At 38.8% G+C, this 15,946-nt stretch overlaps 1 protein-coding gene across 1 annotated transcript; it reads left to right on the top strand.

Annotated features, from left to right (window-relative positions):
• The first annotated feature begins 8,699 nt into the window (after positions 1-8,699).
• Positions 8,700-13,423, top strand: LOC308081577 (thioredoxin-like). The gene is made up of 5 exons (XM_080457939.1): positions 8,700-8,768; positions 9,979-10,083; positions 11,658-11,723; positions 12,151-12,216; positions 13,315-13,423. The coding sequence occupies exons 1-5, from the start codon at positions 8,745-8,747 to the stop codon at positions 13,378-13,380; spliced, it is 327 nt and encodes a 108-aa protein (XP_080314065.1). The 5' UTR covers positions 8,700-8,744; the 3' UTR covers positions 13,381-13,423.
• The last annotated feature ends 2,523 nt before the right edge of the window (positions 13,424-15,946 follow it).

Genomic DNA, 15,946 nt, shown 5'->3' with positions numbered 1-15,946 from the left:
CTGTAATTATTGGGATCAAGTGCATTGCCCGCTTTGTGCAGAGGAGTGATTCGTGAACACTTCCAGATCGATGGTATTTCATGAGTTGATAGAGACAGATTAAAAAGATCACAGAGAGGGTACATAAGGATGTGTGGAGCTAGTTTAAGAAATTTGCTTTCTATAGCTAAGCCAGGGCCACTACACACTTTGAGATCATTAATGGCTTTAAGAACATCAACAGGTGAGATTTTCATGAAGGAGAAGGAGCTATGGCAAGGTGGTGCACTATTAAAGATAACATAAGGATCGTGCATTGTGGGAGTACAGACTGAAGAGAAGTGATTGTTAAAAGCTTGCGCTACTAAAAGAGGATTATGTATTAAGGTGTTATTAACTTTTAATTGATTGCAGTGAGCATTTTTATCAGATGAATTAGTTATTGTTTTTATTTTTTTCCAGAATTGTTTAGGATTTTTGAAATCATGATTAAGAGATTCTGTATAATAGTTCGATTTTGCATTCCTAGTCATTATTTTACTTTTATTTCTTAACTGTCTGTATTTTTCCCAGTTTGCAGGATCCTTTGTCTTACGGTATAAAGCCCATGCCTTGTCCCTCTGCCTGAAAGTACTTGTTAGCTCAGTTGTGATCCATGGAAGGTGGTTACCCTTTACCTTAATGGTTTTGAAGGGAGCATGCTTGTCGATAATTCGAGTGAGTTCAGAATATAAGAAGCTCCATGCATCGTGAACATTTGAGATTATTTGGTATCGGTCCCAATTAACTGAAATTAAATCATTAATGAATTCATCAATATTAATTTTCTTATCTTGCCTAATTTTGATTAATTTTGGGGGAAGTTTGGGTAATCTAATTTTCCAGATGCAGTATACCATGCAGTGATCGCTAAAGCAATCAGACATGATACCTGATTTAATAATCCGATTTGGATGTGAGACCAAAATCCAATCTAGCAGGGATTGGCATGTGGGTGTGACCCGAGTGGGCTCATTAATTAACTGAGTTAGGTTCAAGTTCCCAATAATGTTTTTAGCATTCTTAGAAGCTTTGTCCAACCAATCTCGGTTAAAGTCACCTAAAAGTACAAGTTCATTTTTATCACTAATAGAGTTAATAGTGGAGACTATACAATTGAAAGAGTCAACAGGTGATGAAGGAGGTCTATAGATGTTTCCAATTATTATATACTTGTTTTCATGTAGAATTACTTTCACAAAAATGCTTTCGAAATGAACAGGTTCAACTGTAGGCACAATTAATTCAGAAGCAAGATCTGCTGAAACATATGTCACTACACAACCACACCTCGTAGCTCTGTCAGCTCTGTATATTACATAGTTGGTTAGTTTAATTTCATTATTAGATATTTTATTATTAAGCCAGGTTTCTGATAGTGTAATTATTTTGGGTTTGTGTTGTTCAACCCACGGCCGAAGTAAGTCGATTTTGTGTTTGAGGCTCCTTATATTCAGATGTACTATTTTAAGTCCTTTCGTATTATCCATCTTGATTCTTAATATTTAAGAGAATACCGTCTCTGACACAATAAACAGCATAGATCCAAAACAATGTGTTAAGCGAATACAAAGAACATACATGTACAGACAAGACAAGACGAACAACAGAACACACACATAGACAACAACAAAAAACAGCTAGAAAACCACCCAGCCCATTTAACCTTAACCCCATAGGCCCAAGGATTTAGGTGAGTAGCCTAGAGTTGACCACATTTCCCTAGCCAAAAATGAGAAAATAAAAATAAAAATCAATAATATACAAAAATATATATACATACATATAGACACATACATGCATAAACACATATATATATATACATACATACACAGAGAGAGAGAGAGAGAGAGAGAGAGAGAGAGAGAGAGAGAGAGATCGAAACATACATCAGACATAGCCTAAGAGAGGCAAAAATAGGATGAGATGCAAAATAAAAACAGAAAAAGAAGAATATATATATATATATATACACATATATGTATACATATATATACATACACACACACAATAACATAATGCTGAGGATATGAAAAGCAAATGAAAGGAAAAGAAAAGGAGAAAAGAAAGAAAGAAAGAAAGATGAAGATGTCGGCAAAAGTAAGACTTGAGTAACTTATCTGCAGCCATCTGCAGTGTCACAGAATTCAGTCCCAGGTAGTCATGGCAATGACAACGCTCTGATGACGTCATCATCATGCGTCAATGTTTACAGCGGCTTGTGGAAGCATGCTGCAGATTCAACGCACTGCTACATCATCATCATGCTTCATTGTTTACAGCAGCCGAGGAAGCCTGCCGTTGACTTGGTATATCTTCCTGAGCATCATGAAAGATTACTTCATCTCCACCACTTAGCCAATACGTGACACGAGGATTCCTATACAATTTACCATCGATGTAAAGTTTGTCAATGGAAAGACGAGCTTTTTTGTTGCTTTTTCTCGCTTCCGCCATGATCGGGTAGAGCATTCTCCTTCTACTCATGATCTCTGCTGGAAATTGATCGCTGATGGAGTAGTTTGAGTTCTTCAGCTCTCTGCCCCTGGACATGACAGCGGACTTCATCTTGGAGTCGGTGACTTTAGCGATGATAGGACGGGGTCTCTGTTGGTTGGTTCTGGCTTTCCCCAGACGATGGACTCTGGAGAACCGAATAGCCTCGACTTCATCCGTCTTCATTTTCAAGTTGTCCTGCAGGAATCTTTTCAAAAGTTCTTCTGGTTTCTGGTGAGTTTCATTTTGACCCTCTGGAAGTCCGTGTACTATGATATTGTCCCTCATGCTTCTGCATTGTAAATCGAGAATGTTATTAGCCATGTTGGCGTTCTCATTTTGTAATTCACCTGTCAGACGCTGGAGGTTGTTGACATCAATCCTGAGTGAGGCGTTGTCGGCCTTTAGCACTTCAATGAGATGGTTGTTGTATTCAACAGACGCTTTTAATTCTTTTACATCAGTTATCATCTGTTCAAGAAGATCAAGCTTCTTGAGTTGATGATTAATGTTAGTCAGAGACTCACGAATGCCACACGATGAGTCATCCAAGTCACTTGAGCCCATCTCGCTCCGGTTGCGTTTGGCGTCCGGTTTGGCTTCAGGTTAATTTTTTATTCTTTACCGCAGCTACTTTAGCCAGCATGAGATAATTAACACCAGTCACCTAATGCTGTGGAGGTTCAAAGAGTTTAACACTCTTCCAAACGTTGTACATTGTTTAAGTCACAGGAGCATGGTTTTAATATCATAAATATTAACTTTTGCCAAATGTTTACTTTTTTAATCCACGTGATGTCTTTTTTACATATGAAAAGCGTCATAGCAGCAACAGAATAAATATTTCCTCTCAAAACGGCGGATTTCAACAAATGTTAACTCAGTCAACTGGTTTTATTTTTAAGTCTACTTACAGGAAGTAGATGGACTAAATTAGAAGTACATGACACATCTGAGCTCCTACACTAGTAACTGACGCTATAAAAATAATTAACAAAAAAACACTTACGGCTCGAATCAAATAATTTGTGTCGACTGAGGTGGTCACGACTGACTAGTCGATTCGTCGACTTTCATGGAACAGGCCTGCCACCAACGGGGTTCAATGTATGTTTTGGGGGTAAATAACTAATGATCATTTGTTATCCGCTACACTGTTTGTGTACAGCAACCACTTTGATGCTGCTCTCTGGCCTCTCTCTCTATCCCTCACTGGCAGCCTGTTGTGTGTATTTAGATGAGAATCGATGGCAGATATCCATCCACTGTGTATGAGTACCTACTGTAACTCATACCCTGTACCGAAGACCACTAGGGCTCCAATTAATTACCTCATTAGACACAAGGAACAATGTGTTCTCCAACTTCGTAGTAATACAAATAAAAATAATGTATCTGAAATAATAATCTGCTCTTTGCAGTCTGTGTGTGTTGCTTATGGGAATAATTACAACATGGACACAATATCACAGCATTGAGATTGATGTGTATGTGATTCATTAATGGTACAAGAGCTATACATAGCTTATTCACAGCAGTGGTAATGACAGCTGTTCAGAAAACTCTGCTGGTGCAACAACGTTATTTAAATTGCACTGTGTGATCATCATTGACCGATCTAATGAGGATCAAGTATCTATTTACAAACGGATGTTTCTGTGAGTTAATGTTCAAAGACGCTTTATTGGTCACTCACTCATACAACTAATTGAATAGAACAATTCCTGGGACGGTATATTTCACTGCCCCAGAATTGTTCTGAGTTTTGTTGGGCTGTTTTGCATGTGTACTCCCACAGCATGTGTTCATTGACGCATGCACAAGTGGTCACATGAAGTAGAATTTTGCCCAATCAATTCGTGACCAAACTTTGTTTGGCCCCCCTGGCTTATGGTCTGTACACTATAACATTGGTATCACAACTCGCACTAGAATCAAACCTTTGACTAAAGGAATGCCAGCTGTAGAACCAACGTATTAGGAAACAAAATGTTTAAGTGAAAACATTCAGTGGTTTACTCTCATTTTCTTTTCTCTAGACTTTCTGCACCTCCCTGTGTGTAAAGAAGAGGTTTCCGTTAAACAGCAGGAGAGGAATCTTAGTCTGGTTCAGGAGGAACCAGAGCCTCCGCAGATTAAAGAGAAACAGCAGGAGCTACTTCAAAGACCAGAGGAGGCTGCTGGGTCAATGTTGACATTACTAGCAGTGAAACATGAAGATGATGATGTAAACAGAGAGACAGAGCCTCTAGCCAGCACCTCAACTGAACACATGCAAACACAAACTGATGTAGAGTACAGTGGAGCATCACAGCCAACTAGTGATGGCCAGCTCCTCTCTTCACACTGTTCTGAATCTGACACTGAAGACAGTGATGTGTGGAAGGAGACCAGAGAAGATCAGTCAGCTTTAAACACACTGAAATCACACGAGACAATAAATGTGGAAGGACAAAGATTGTCTTTCAACAGCAAGCTGTCCCAGGACCTGCAATCACCAAAACAAACTCTACCCATGAGGATTCACACAGGGAAGAAAGGCTTCAATTGTACAGAGTGTGAAAAAGGCTTTGGTCAAACAAGTAATCTAAAACAACACATGAGGATACACACAGGGGGAAAGCCCTTTACTTGTACGGTTTGTGAAATAAGCTTTGCTTAAATGGGTAATCTGAAGACACACATGAGATGTCATACAGGGGAGAAGCCTTTTACTTGTACAGTTTGTGTCAAAGGTTTTGCTCGAATGCATCATCTGAAAACACACATGAGGACTCATACAGGTGAAAAGCCCTTCACTTGTACAGTTAGTGAAAAAAAGCTTCAGTGGAATTCTAAAGAAGCACATGAGTACTCATACAGGTAAAGATACAGCACTATCTGTAGTTTTTGGGAAATCATTTGGATGAAATGCCATTCTTAAGAAACACATGCAAAAACCTTGCATGTCAAAAACTGTTACTTTTCAATGGATTCAGCATTATTATTTAGTCATAAGCTCTTGTTAATATTTTGGTTGAATATTTACAAAACTCACAGACAGAGTTAACCTTATTCAACCTGGCATCCCTATTCTGAGAATGTCATTGTAGACAAAACATTGTACACATGTTATAATGTCTAAAATAAAATAAATGAAAACTAATAAAATACCATCTACAAGCTCACATCAGGCCACATCTTGATTTGTCGTAGGTCGGCTATTTTTGCTACTTTTGTGGAACACTGAGTCCTACAACATGGTGTAAAGGAAATGGGGCAAAACATCTAACAAATCTAACAGTTGTGATACTGTATGGAGATACAAGACTTCTGCCTGAAAGAAACAATATTATATTATATTTATTGTAATCCAACATGACAGTGAAAAGCCCTAAATTATTAACAATCTGATGTCAACATGACCAAATTAAATAATAATAATGAATAATGAATCTGTTGCTCATTACATCCTGTCCTGTACCCCCCCCCCCCAACAAACACACACACACACACACACACACACACACACACACACACACACACACACACACACACACACACACACACACACACACACACACACACACACACATTCATCCCAAATTCTTGTTTTTCTATTTCATTTGGATTGTTTGTGTTTTTATTGTTGTATCATTGTTTTAAACTAGTCTCAATATGTGAAATTGAAAAGTACTCCCTCATATAATGTGTACGCTTTTTGTGCCTTTTTATGGTTTTAAGCTCGAGACATTTGGTCTTCCAATCCAATCCAATCCACTTTATTTATAGAGCACATTTAAAAACAACAGTGTTGAACCAAAGTGCTGTACACTCAGTAAAATACTAAAATAAACAAGGGAAACACACACAATGAACAAGACAACGATTGACACAATGCCTGGGGAAGCAGCAGCTTCTCAATCTGAATTTTCAAACGCCAAGGAGAACAAGTGAGTTTTCAAACGTGATTTAAACACAGGCAGGGTTTGAGACACTCTAACATGGGGTGGCAGCTTGTTCCACAATGTGGGCGCTATGGAGGAAATGATCTTGGTCTTCTACTGCAGTTGTTTGAATATTGGATAACCTAAAATACAGTAATCATATGAGCCTTAAAGGAAGTTTCAATACATGCTGTGGCCATAATATCTGACATAAACATACTCTTTTTCTGTTAATGGCTTTATTTTTTATTTTTTGCAAATGTTTGCATTTTCTCAGTATACCTTAAAACATTACAGAACTGAGTCAGTGTTGGCTAAACAATATTGTAGTACTTACTGAAGATTCTGACACCCACATTAACACACCTTTAACCACTTAAGCCCTATTATATCGTTGCTGTCGGGCCGAAATCTTGTATCTCCATATTTCAACTTTTTATGTTTTTCCGTAAATTAACTTCCTACTTCACACATGGGCAACATACGGCCCGGGGCCGGACCCGGCCCTTTGACCATCTCAATCCAGCCTGCCAAGTAATACAAAATAAAAAAAAGCCCCCCCCCAAAAAAATAAATCTACATTTTAGAAGGCTGCCATATGTTAATGGTTTTGAGACAAATGAATTCCTCCATCCGTATGTAACACTAATGTTTTATGTTTATAATGTAACAGTGAAACAGTCTTCTGTGAGACCATAATGAATGCAATGTGAATGCAATGTGTTTTATCAGTGACCTATGGAGTGGTGCATATCAGATAAGATGAGATACGGCATTGACGTGGATTGTTTTACGTAATCTTTTCATTGTAACCTCGTACAGAGTACACCAGAGTGATACAAAAAAAAAAAGATCAACATTTTGTAACTGAAAATTCTTGTTGTTTTAACATCATTCAGCACCATGTGTTTCAGTTTCAATTCAATTGTACAATGTGTGGGCCTTTACTCATTTTATTGAAGTCAGTATGGCCCTCTGGAAATAAATGCTGCCCACCCCTGCCCTACTTCATCATACAAGAGTGAAAATAGCGATCTACATCTCACAACGCATCGCAAAGCGCGGTGAGCTTGTAGATCTGCTATTTTCACTATTTTAAAATGTTTTTAAAATAGTAATAAAAGAGGAACAGTTTTGGATACAGTACATGGTTTCCACCCGACAGACACGATATACTTCGTTGTATGATGAATAGCCAAAATAGCCGACCTATAAGCTCACAATGCCTCGCAATGAAATGCGCTGTGAGCTTTAAACAATGTTTTCACTTATAACACATGCCCAACATAAGGGCACCTGGTAGAAAGTGGGTAAACTCTCAGTACACCAAATAAACAGTATTATGTGTTTTTGTCAAGGTAACAAATTTTAACTCTGTTGACTTATATTTGTTATACCATGTAATGTTTGTGATAGTTGCTAGGTTTAAGGTCTACCTACTTACTATCTTAGTTACTGTACTTTGTAGCACACTTGTTTTCTCATAAATCTAATTACTGGACCACTTACTATTCATCCAGTTGAGTCAAATATGAAAGTTTACTGAGTGCCTTTCTATAAAAAAAATTGAACTTTGTTTTTCATACAACTTCTCCTGTCTGTCTCATGTCATTCAAATAAACTTCTAACACTTACATTGTATCTTGGCCTCTCATCAGCCCCACTGGTTCTAGACTAGAGAACAAGTTAATACTAACTGTATAACTTTGTGTAGAGCTTCATTTGTATATGTTTGTGAATTATCATTCTGGGAAAAGGAGAAAAACCTTTTTTTATCTCAAACATAAAGGGGTTGCCTACTGGAGGTTTTATTTTTATTAAAACCCAGCATCGTATTTTGGGGAAAGCTTTCACTGAAAATAGCAGATCGACAAGCTCTGCGTTCATTTGTGAGCTTGTCGATCGGCTATTTTCAGCTAAAGCTTTGAAAGTTAGTATTGAGCCCTGAGGGACTCCGGTTACCCATATGGGTTTAAGTGGTTAAGAGCTGAAACATCCGATTCATCTTCATCTCTTCATGTATCTGGAAAATGAAATCTGTTTTTGTTTTTTTTACAAGCATGGTCGTATGGCGATTGGTTGATCAAACAAATGTTGATCATTGTGATCATTGATTGGTGATTGATTTCATGGTGATTGGCGAGCTGCCAATGATCAAAGTGCATGCTGTGGTGTTTCCTCAAAGGGGAGGTTCTGTAGTAAGTGTCATAAAGCAACACAGGCAGACAGACAGGATCACTCTACCTCTAGTCCCAGCCAGTAGTCTGATCATCATCATCCAGAGAAATACCGTCATCAGTCACCATGGTTCGTGAAGTTAAAGACCTGGTGAGTGTTTAGCTATTGCTTGTGTTCATATTTCGTAATGTCACTGTCACATCCAGTAAGACGTTTTGGTTCAGGCTCAGGCAGTGCTATTGTTTAGGATATATAAGCGCCAATTTGTTCATTTGTTTCAATTTCCAGAGTTGAGTGTGTGTTATAGTTATGATATCACAGGCGTAGCGTGTGTAAATGTTCTGTACATGATTGCCTTACATTTTATATTCATGTTAAAATCAATGTCTTGTCTTCTTCGGCTGTCATCCTAGCTTGCAATCCTGTCACACTTTTCTAAGATTGTATAGGGGTCTGCAGGGGCTTTTAGTTTCAACAGAATAATTCAGCCTGCATTTAGATCAAATACAGTGCACTACACTTGTCTCTTGCTTGATTGTTTTTAGATTATTATTTCCCCCAAGTTCTGCTACAGTACAGTTCATTTATGCACCATCAATTCATATCACATCAATGGTTACAAGTATCACCATTTAGTCTAATCACAATGTGGTCTAAAATTAAGTTCCACTGTAAAACTGAATACAATCTAGTGCTTGTACTGTGTGCTTGTGTTGACGTGTGCAAGTACAGTAGGTGGCCAGTGACTTTGACCAGTTTCACTTTCAAAACCTTTGCATCATGCATGTCACACAAACAGAATGCGGCACACAACACCAATGGTTTTGATAATGTGGATTGTGGACGTTAAATGGTGGATTTGTGGATAGGACTCTATATGAAAAAAGGTTTTTTATATCAACAAAACGCATTGAATTCTGTTTGTGTGACATGCATGATGCAAAGGTTATGAAAGTAAAACTGGTCAAAGTCACAGGCCATCTACTGTATGCTAATTGCCATCAGCATGCCTTGAGACCATGACATAATATTGTGACATTTGTCACCATTGACATGGTAGTACTGTAAATAGACAGCATGTAAACTGTAGGTTATATCAATGTTAATCACAAAATAAGTAATACAGCAATTGTGTTCTAAACACAATGTTTAAGTTTTTAACAATGAATACATCTTCATTTCATGTTCCATATTTATGCCAGACAAAGAATGGTTTGCAAACTTGTATGAGCCAGAAAGAAGGTGTGTAAATGTCACAAATATAAAGTGGACAATGTGGATTTGAGTGGGAATGTATGCCTATAGGTGAATTGATGATCTGTCTGTCACCCATAGTATAATAATGTTTGACATTCTCTAGGACTCTTTCCGTGCCATCCTGGTGGAAGCTGGGGACAAGCTAGTGGTGGTGGACTTTACAGCCACATGGTGTGGCCCCTGCAAACAGATTGCCCCTCGCTTCAAGGTGAGAGATCAGATGATTGTGATCGCAGAGTTGGAGCTCATCGATAGCATAGATAGACTTAATCACTTAAGCCCTGTTTTTAGACTTCTTCATACAACTGTGTTGCATGAAAATAGCCATAGCCAATAGCTTGTCACTATGCAATATGTTGTGAGCTGGTAGATCAGCTATTTCTCTATTTTTGAAAGATTTTGCCTATGTTGTATTCACCCAAAATGTGGACGCCAGGTTGAAAGTGTTTTTTAGGATGTAGACTGGACTGGAATTGAGCCAAAGAAGACAGAACCAGCTTGGGCTCAGATACCTAGCTGTTGTTCCATATTTTCATTATGACTTCTCTTTTGAGTTCACTCCATCAAGACTTGAAAATCCATAAAACTTTGTAATAAACAGTCTGGGAAATCCAGACGATGCCTACTTTAAATGAAAACCTCTGTAGAGAGAATCCCTTGACATTATTTAACCAGGGAATTGTTTGCTAATTGTTACTAAAATATTTACATATATAAATGCTATACTGTTTTGCCATCAGGTCTACATGCCTCTTTATTTTTTTACGGGGTCAGATCAAACATCTACAGTATATCATCAACCAATTCCATGCTGATGTAATCTATTCTTTACCTATTTGGGTTGTGTTCTTGACAAATACCTGACAGGTGAAAGCATGGCTACAAAGGTGGTCAAAAGAGTAAACCAGAGAACCAAATTTATGGGCAGAGTTTCCTCTTTTGTCAACCCTCAGGCCCTCAGGACCCTCTCTGGGGCCCTGATTCAACCACTTTTTGACTATGCTTGCACCTCCTGGTACTCCAACACCTCAGTGTCACTGAAGACTAAGCTTCAAACCTCCCAAAACAAAATGATTCGGCTACTCCTCGGATTGGGGCCCATGACCCACCTTTCTCCCACCCATTTTGCCAGCCTAGGCTGGCTCAGGGTGGAAGACAGGGTTAAACAACTAAAAATGGGACTGGCCTTCAAAATTGTAAATGCAAATTGTAAATGCCCGATATGCCCCCTATTCCCGCATATCTGAGTAAATACCTCCAAAAGGTTAGCGACACCCACAGTCACAATACCAGAGGGAGCGTTAACAACAATTTGGTACCACCCACCCATAAATCAAACATGGGCAAATTCTCCTTCTACAGCACTGCCACCCAGGATTGGAATAGTCTAACTCCATCCCTCAAAAAATGCAGTTCGCTGGGCTCATTTAAAAGAGCCTTAAAAAATCACCTTTCAGGAGGCCAAAGGTGGCGGTAGTACCATTTTCCCGTTAGACAGCAGACCCTCCCCCCCCCCCTGTTCTTGTACATATTTTTTTTCCCCCTCTTTTTTATTTTTTTGTTGTACATAGTGTTATATATATTTTTTTGGCTGTTTATTTTGTAATGATATTTGAACTGTGGTGCCACTATATATGCCTATGAATTAAATACCAAGGCCCTCATTGGAAACACGTCCGCAAGGACCTTTATGAACGGACCTGTTAGACAAAGTATTTTAAATGTAACTGTGCTGTTTTACATTTTTTGCCTAATAAAAATATTCAATCAATTCTCCCATAGGAATTGGCAGAAAAAGCAGAGAACAAGAACGTAGTCTTCCTGAAGGTCGATGTGGATGTGGCAGCGGTAAGTCAGTGTGTTTTACCTATACAGCCCACCAGTTTCTGGCAACAATAAGGCAAGAAATAGGCTGAGCAGTTGCTCAACATCTAGTTTAGTTTTAGTTTATTTTCTGTGGGTGTATGGGCGCAGCACAACAAGAGAAAATATCGATTTCTTGCTCCTCACAGTGACATGCTTATTTTCCTCTTTAATTATCTCACCAAACCGTGTGGTTGTGGTTCCGATTGACATTGTGTATAATGCTGCTATGGCAACCATCGTCTACGTTGATACTCCTGTCATCAACAAGCGGAACATGTGCAAGTGAACGCAACAGCGAATGCAACTAAGATCTAAGAACTCTATACTGGCCAAGCTTCCAAGGTGAAAGGTCTTGGTCGTTTTAATGTCTGACAAGCATTTTCACCGTCTCTCTCTTCTCCTTTCTCAGGACGTGTCAGCAGAATGTAAAGTCAAGTGTATGCCCACATTCCAGTTCTACAAGAATGGAAAGATGGTAAGCTATTTAGTTGAAGTATGTGTTCAGGAATAAGTAGTCTCGCAAGCCAGACTGTTGCCTCCCACAATTTCACAGTGCAGTACATACAGTCTGGAGCACGGAAGCTCTGAAAATGATCAAAGGATAAAGTGGATGTGACGCCTCCTCCCGCTTCCGTTTCGTCACGATTCGTTCTCATATAAATTTAAATAATTGAAGCATACATAGCTTGCTGCTTATCAAAAATTGAAATTGCAATATAAAATGTAGAGTTATTTTAAAATTGTATTTTTGTGAACGGAGTTGACGAGCAGATGACAGCTTCCGTTCTCGGTAGTTCCAGACTCGTATTCGGAGATTGAGGAATAGTTGTCTGGCTACGCGTGACTTAAGGAATAATCATCAGTTATTTGAGCAGTGGAGACTGGAAGAAAACATCAGTATTAAATGTGTTTTCCTTTTTCGTTTAACTGTTATACAGCTTTGTTAAATACTCTATTCTTATTTGGTCAATCAAGGCGTGCTCTCTTTGTTTGCATTGCTGTGGAAGCAGGTAATCTTTGGCTAATAAAAGCATCATTTTGCATTAGAATAAAGTAGACGTATAATAAGAGGGATACTGTACAAGGGTGACCCAAGACCGTCTAAGCGGTGGGGGTCCTTTTCAGGCCAAGGACCCCTTAGCTGAGAGAGAGATGAAGCAGGGACCCCCTACTACACTGTATACAATTGTGATACAGACTAAACCTTTTCATAGATAGCTTCATATACTTTTATCAGTGTTGTGTAAATTAATGTTCCTTTTATTTGTTCGTTTATTTCAGACATACCACTTAAACCCTCAGTACTTAGTAAACTTGACCTTTGGCTCTGTACTTGGTTTGCTCCTTTTTCCCTCTACACCAAACGTATTTGCCGTAAATAGCTGATCTACAAGCTCTTGTGAGCCTGTAGATCGTGTGAGCGTGTAGTTCCCCTCAGTATAGGGATGCTAGGGTTCAAGTGGTTCATGTAAAAAGGATGATCCTATCACACAAAGATTTGCCGAGCCCCCTGTAGTAACTCTGAGGACCCCCTGTTGAAGACCCCTGACTTAATGCATTATTTTCTTTTTAGGTTGAGGAGTTCTCTGGGGCCAATTATGACAAGCTGGTGGAGAAAGTGACAGCTCTACGTTCATGAGAGAAAGCCCTTCCACCCATCCCAATGCACCTCAACTGTAGAAGAACGGGAGCCAACGGGAGCCAAACATTGTTTGTTTTCCTGTATGTGCACCATGTGAACATTGGTTATGGTTTCATTATAAACAACAATTTTTAGTCTGAATGGTTGGCTGCATGTCACCCCCCCTCTGCCCTCAGGTTCCTGTCACTCTGCTGTCCCATTTGAATGGAGGGAAAACATTTTAGTCCTGTTTTATGTCTCAGAGAGGATTGATGATGGGATTTTTCCTCTGTATGTCATCCTCATTTGGTGGATTTAATAAATGAAAATAAGTAACGGACCTAATGCTTTTGCTTTTCATGTGTGAATTATGTTAATTCGGTTCATTTAAGCTGGCACTGCAGCTTGCATTATGAATGACATTTTTATTTAATGTTTAGTTAGTACAATATGAATGCCTATCTGCATGGCAGAGCTCGTATGCCATGTGGGCTAAACAACACGCCAACAAGTGAACACCAATATAAAACATGTTTGGTGCTAAAGGATAATGTAGACATCGAGGAGTGCTTTACTGATGGCACAGTGACTATGCACAGCCTATCCCCACCAGACCCCAATTATCATTTCTCTGAAACAAGAGGGCAGGAAAAGTTATCAATTATTCCATTTTCCTTTCAGTCTGAGTATTAGGACTGTAGCCATATGCTCCTGGCTTCTCTTTTTGGCACAAGTTCATCTTGAACGTGCTGTACTGGAAACTAGAAAAGCCAATGACTCCTCTGCACTCACCACTTGTAAATAGGATTCTGACTGGTCAGAGGGTGCCGCAACCTACTGTAGCATTGATTTGTTTACTCCAATAAAAAATACATATAGACTTTAGAAAGAATAGAAAATATACAAAACTAACTAAAATAACTTATCTCTGTAGATTTATTTCTGCTATTTTACCCTTATTATACTATAGTTTTAGTCTTTGTCAATTTGGTCAACTTTGGCAACACAAGCATTGGTGCTATGTTAAGTGAAACTGGGATGTCTACATGACTGAGACATGTACCTATTGTGAACTTCTTAAATCTTCCCTCTGACAAATACCTCCTATATTATAAAAACTAATACTGAAACAAATGAAAACAAAGCTAGGACTTAACATCTTTAAGGGCGAGGTCTCACCAAAGTTTAATTCTACCTATGAGGGCAGATTCTGCCAATGCTTTTCAATGGAGTAGAGCGTTTTTTTTGTTGTTGCAGAAATCCACAAATGGCAACAAACCGCTCGGTTCCCATTGAAAAGCATTGGCAGAATCCGTCCTCCTAGGTAGGTGTTACTGCGCCCTAAACCATAGAAACTTAAACTAGCGAACACACTCACGAATCTAACAAAACAGAAAACAAAAATAATCTATAATAAACTACCAACAGGTATCATGACCACAAATAATATTCATAACATTGTGAGAACACAAAAATGGGAGAGGGAGCATTTCATTAACAAGCCTAAGTGTAATTATTTTGGCACCTGCTGAAACCACGGGTGTGATTTTGTTTTACATTTATCAGTAAAGAAGCTTTTTCAAGATATCTTATGCTTTAATAAAAATGTGCAAATAGTTTACACATATACACTGGACATATACATATGCACATCATACAAGTATATAGCAGCATATATTTAATACTGTGGAATTTTCTATTTGAAAAAATACAGCTTTATTTTACAAAATGGTTCTTACTTTGCTTATTCGGGAGATGAGAATGAATGTTCACAATTGTGACTGTATTTATACAACATTTCGGCCACAGGAATGAACATGTTCTCATTTAAATACAGTACAATTATGGTGTTTCCCTTTAAAGGCTTCTTAAACTTGAATGATTTTCAACTACTATGAGTGTATTTGTTTCAGTATTGACCTCCTGACAAAACAATAGCTGTCCTGACAAGCTGTATTTCTATGGCAACAAGATGACACAGTAGTGTACACCAACTCAGATCAGAGCCTTCCTCACCAAGGAATCTACCCAGCTCCTTATCCAAGCCTCAGTCATCTCCTTGTTTCACTACTGTAACTCCCTCCTTGTGTAGCAGAGTGGCTCACAGCCTCAGCCTGATGGCCTGAAAGTCTAATATCCCCCCAAGCTATAGGGAATTCCCTTTGGCTTGGGGGGTCTCCCACCATGCTTAAACTTCTTCAACAGAACCAGAATGCTGTGGCAGGCCTGGTTTTAAACCTCCCAACATTTTCATATGCCTCCCCCTCCACATATGCCCCCCCCTAACACTTAAGCTCCTAACATAACCGTCCCATCCAACCTTCTGGGCCTTTGTCACACACCACCGTTCCGACACAAAACACAGCTGGAAAGAGAAAAATACACACAGCAGACATAATTTACATTCAAAACAATGTCGCGCAAATAATTATATATGTTTTATATTTGGTGAGAGGGGAAATATGTTGCATGTTATTGTTCATTCTCAGCCAAGTATCTTGGACTTCATGCAGTGATTACGGTAAACCTCGGCCTTGCGCTGTCATGCTGGAATAGAAAAGAACATTTCGTGTAAGTCCCTGGA

Source organism: Gymnoscopelus braueri, assembly GCF_963280865.1.
Source record: "Gymnoscopelus braueri genome assembly, contig: SCAFFOLD_92, whole genome shotgun sequence".
Lineage (NCBI taxonomy): Eukaryota > Metazoa > Chordata > Actinopteri > Myctophiformes > Myctophidae > Gymnoscopelus > Gymnoscopelus braueri.
This window is presented reverse-complemented; position numbering and strand designations above follow the sequence as displayed.

What these genes read in the sequence shown, in the direction of transcription:
- LOC308081577 (XM_080457939.1), top strand. Translation starts at nt 8,745, where the DNA reads ATGGTTCGTGAAGTTAAAGACCTG. An exon ending in TTCGTGAAGTTAAAGACCTG is followed by an intron (nt 8,769 to 9,978) that starts GTGAGTGTTTAG and finishes GACATTCTCTAG; the next exon opens with GACTCTTTCCGTGCCATCCT. An exon ending in TCGATGTGGATGTGGCAGCG is followed by an intron (nt 11,724 to 12,150) that starts GTAAGTCAGTGT and finishes CTCCTTTCTCAG; the next exon opens with GACGTGTCAGCAGAATGTAA.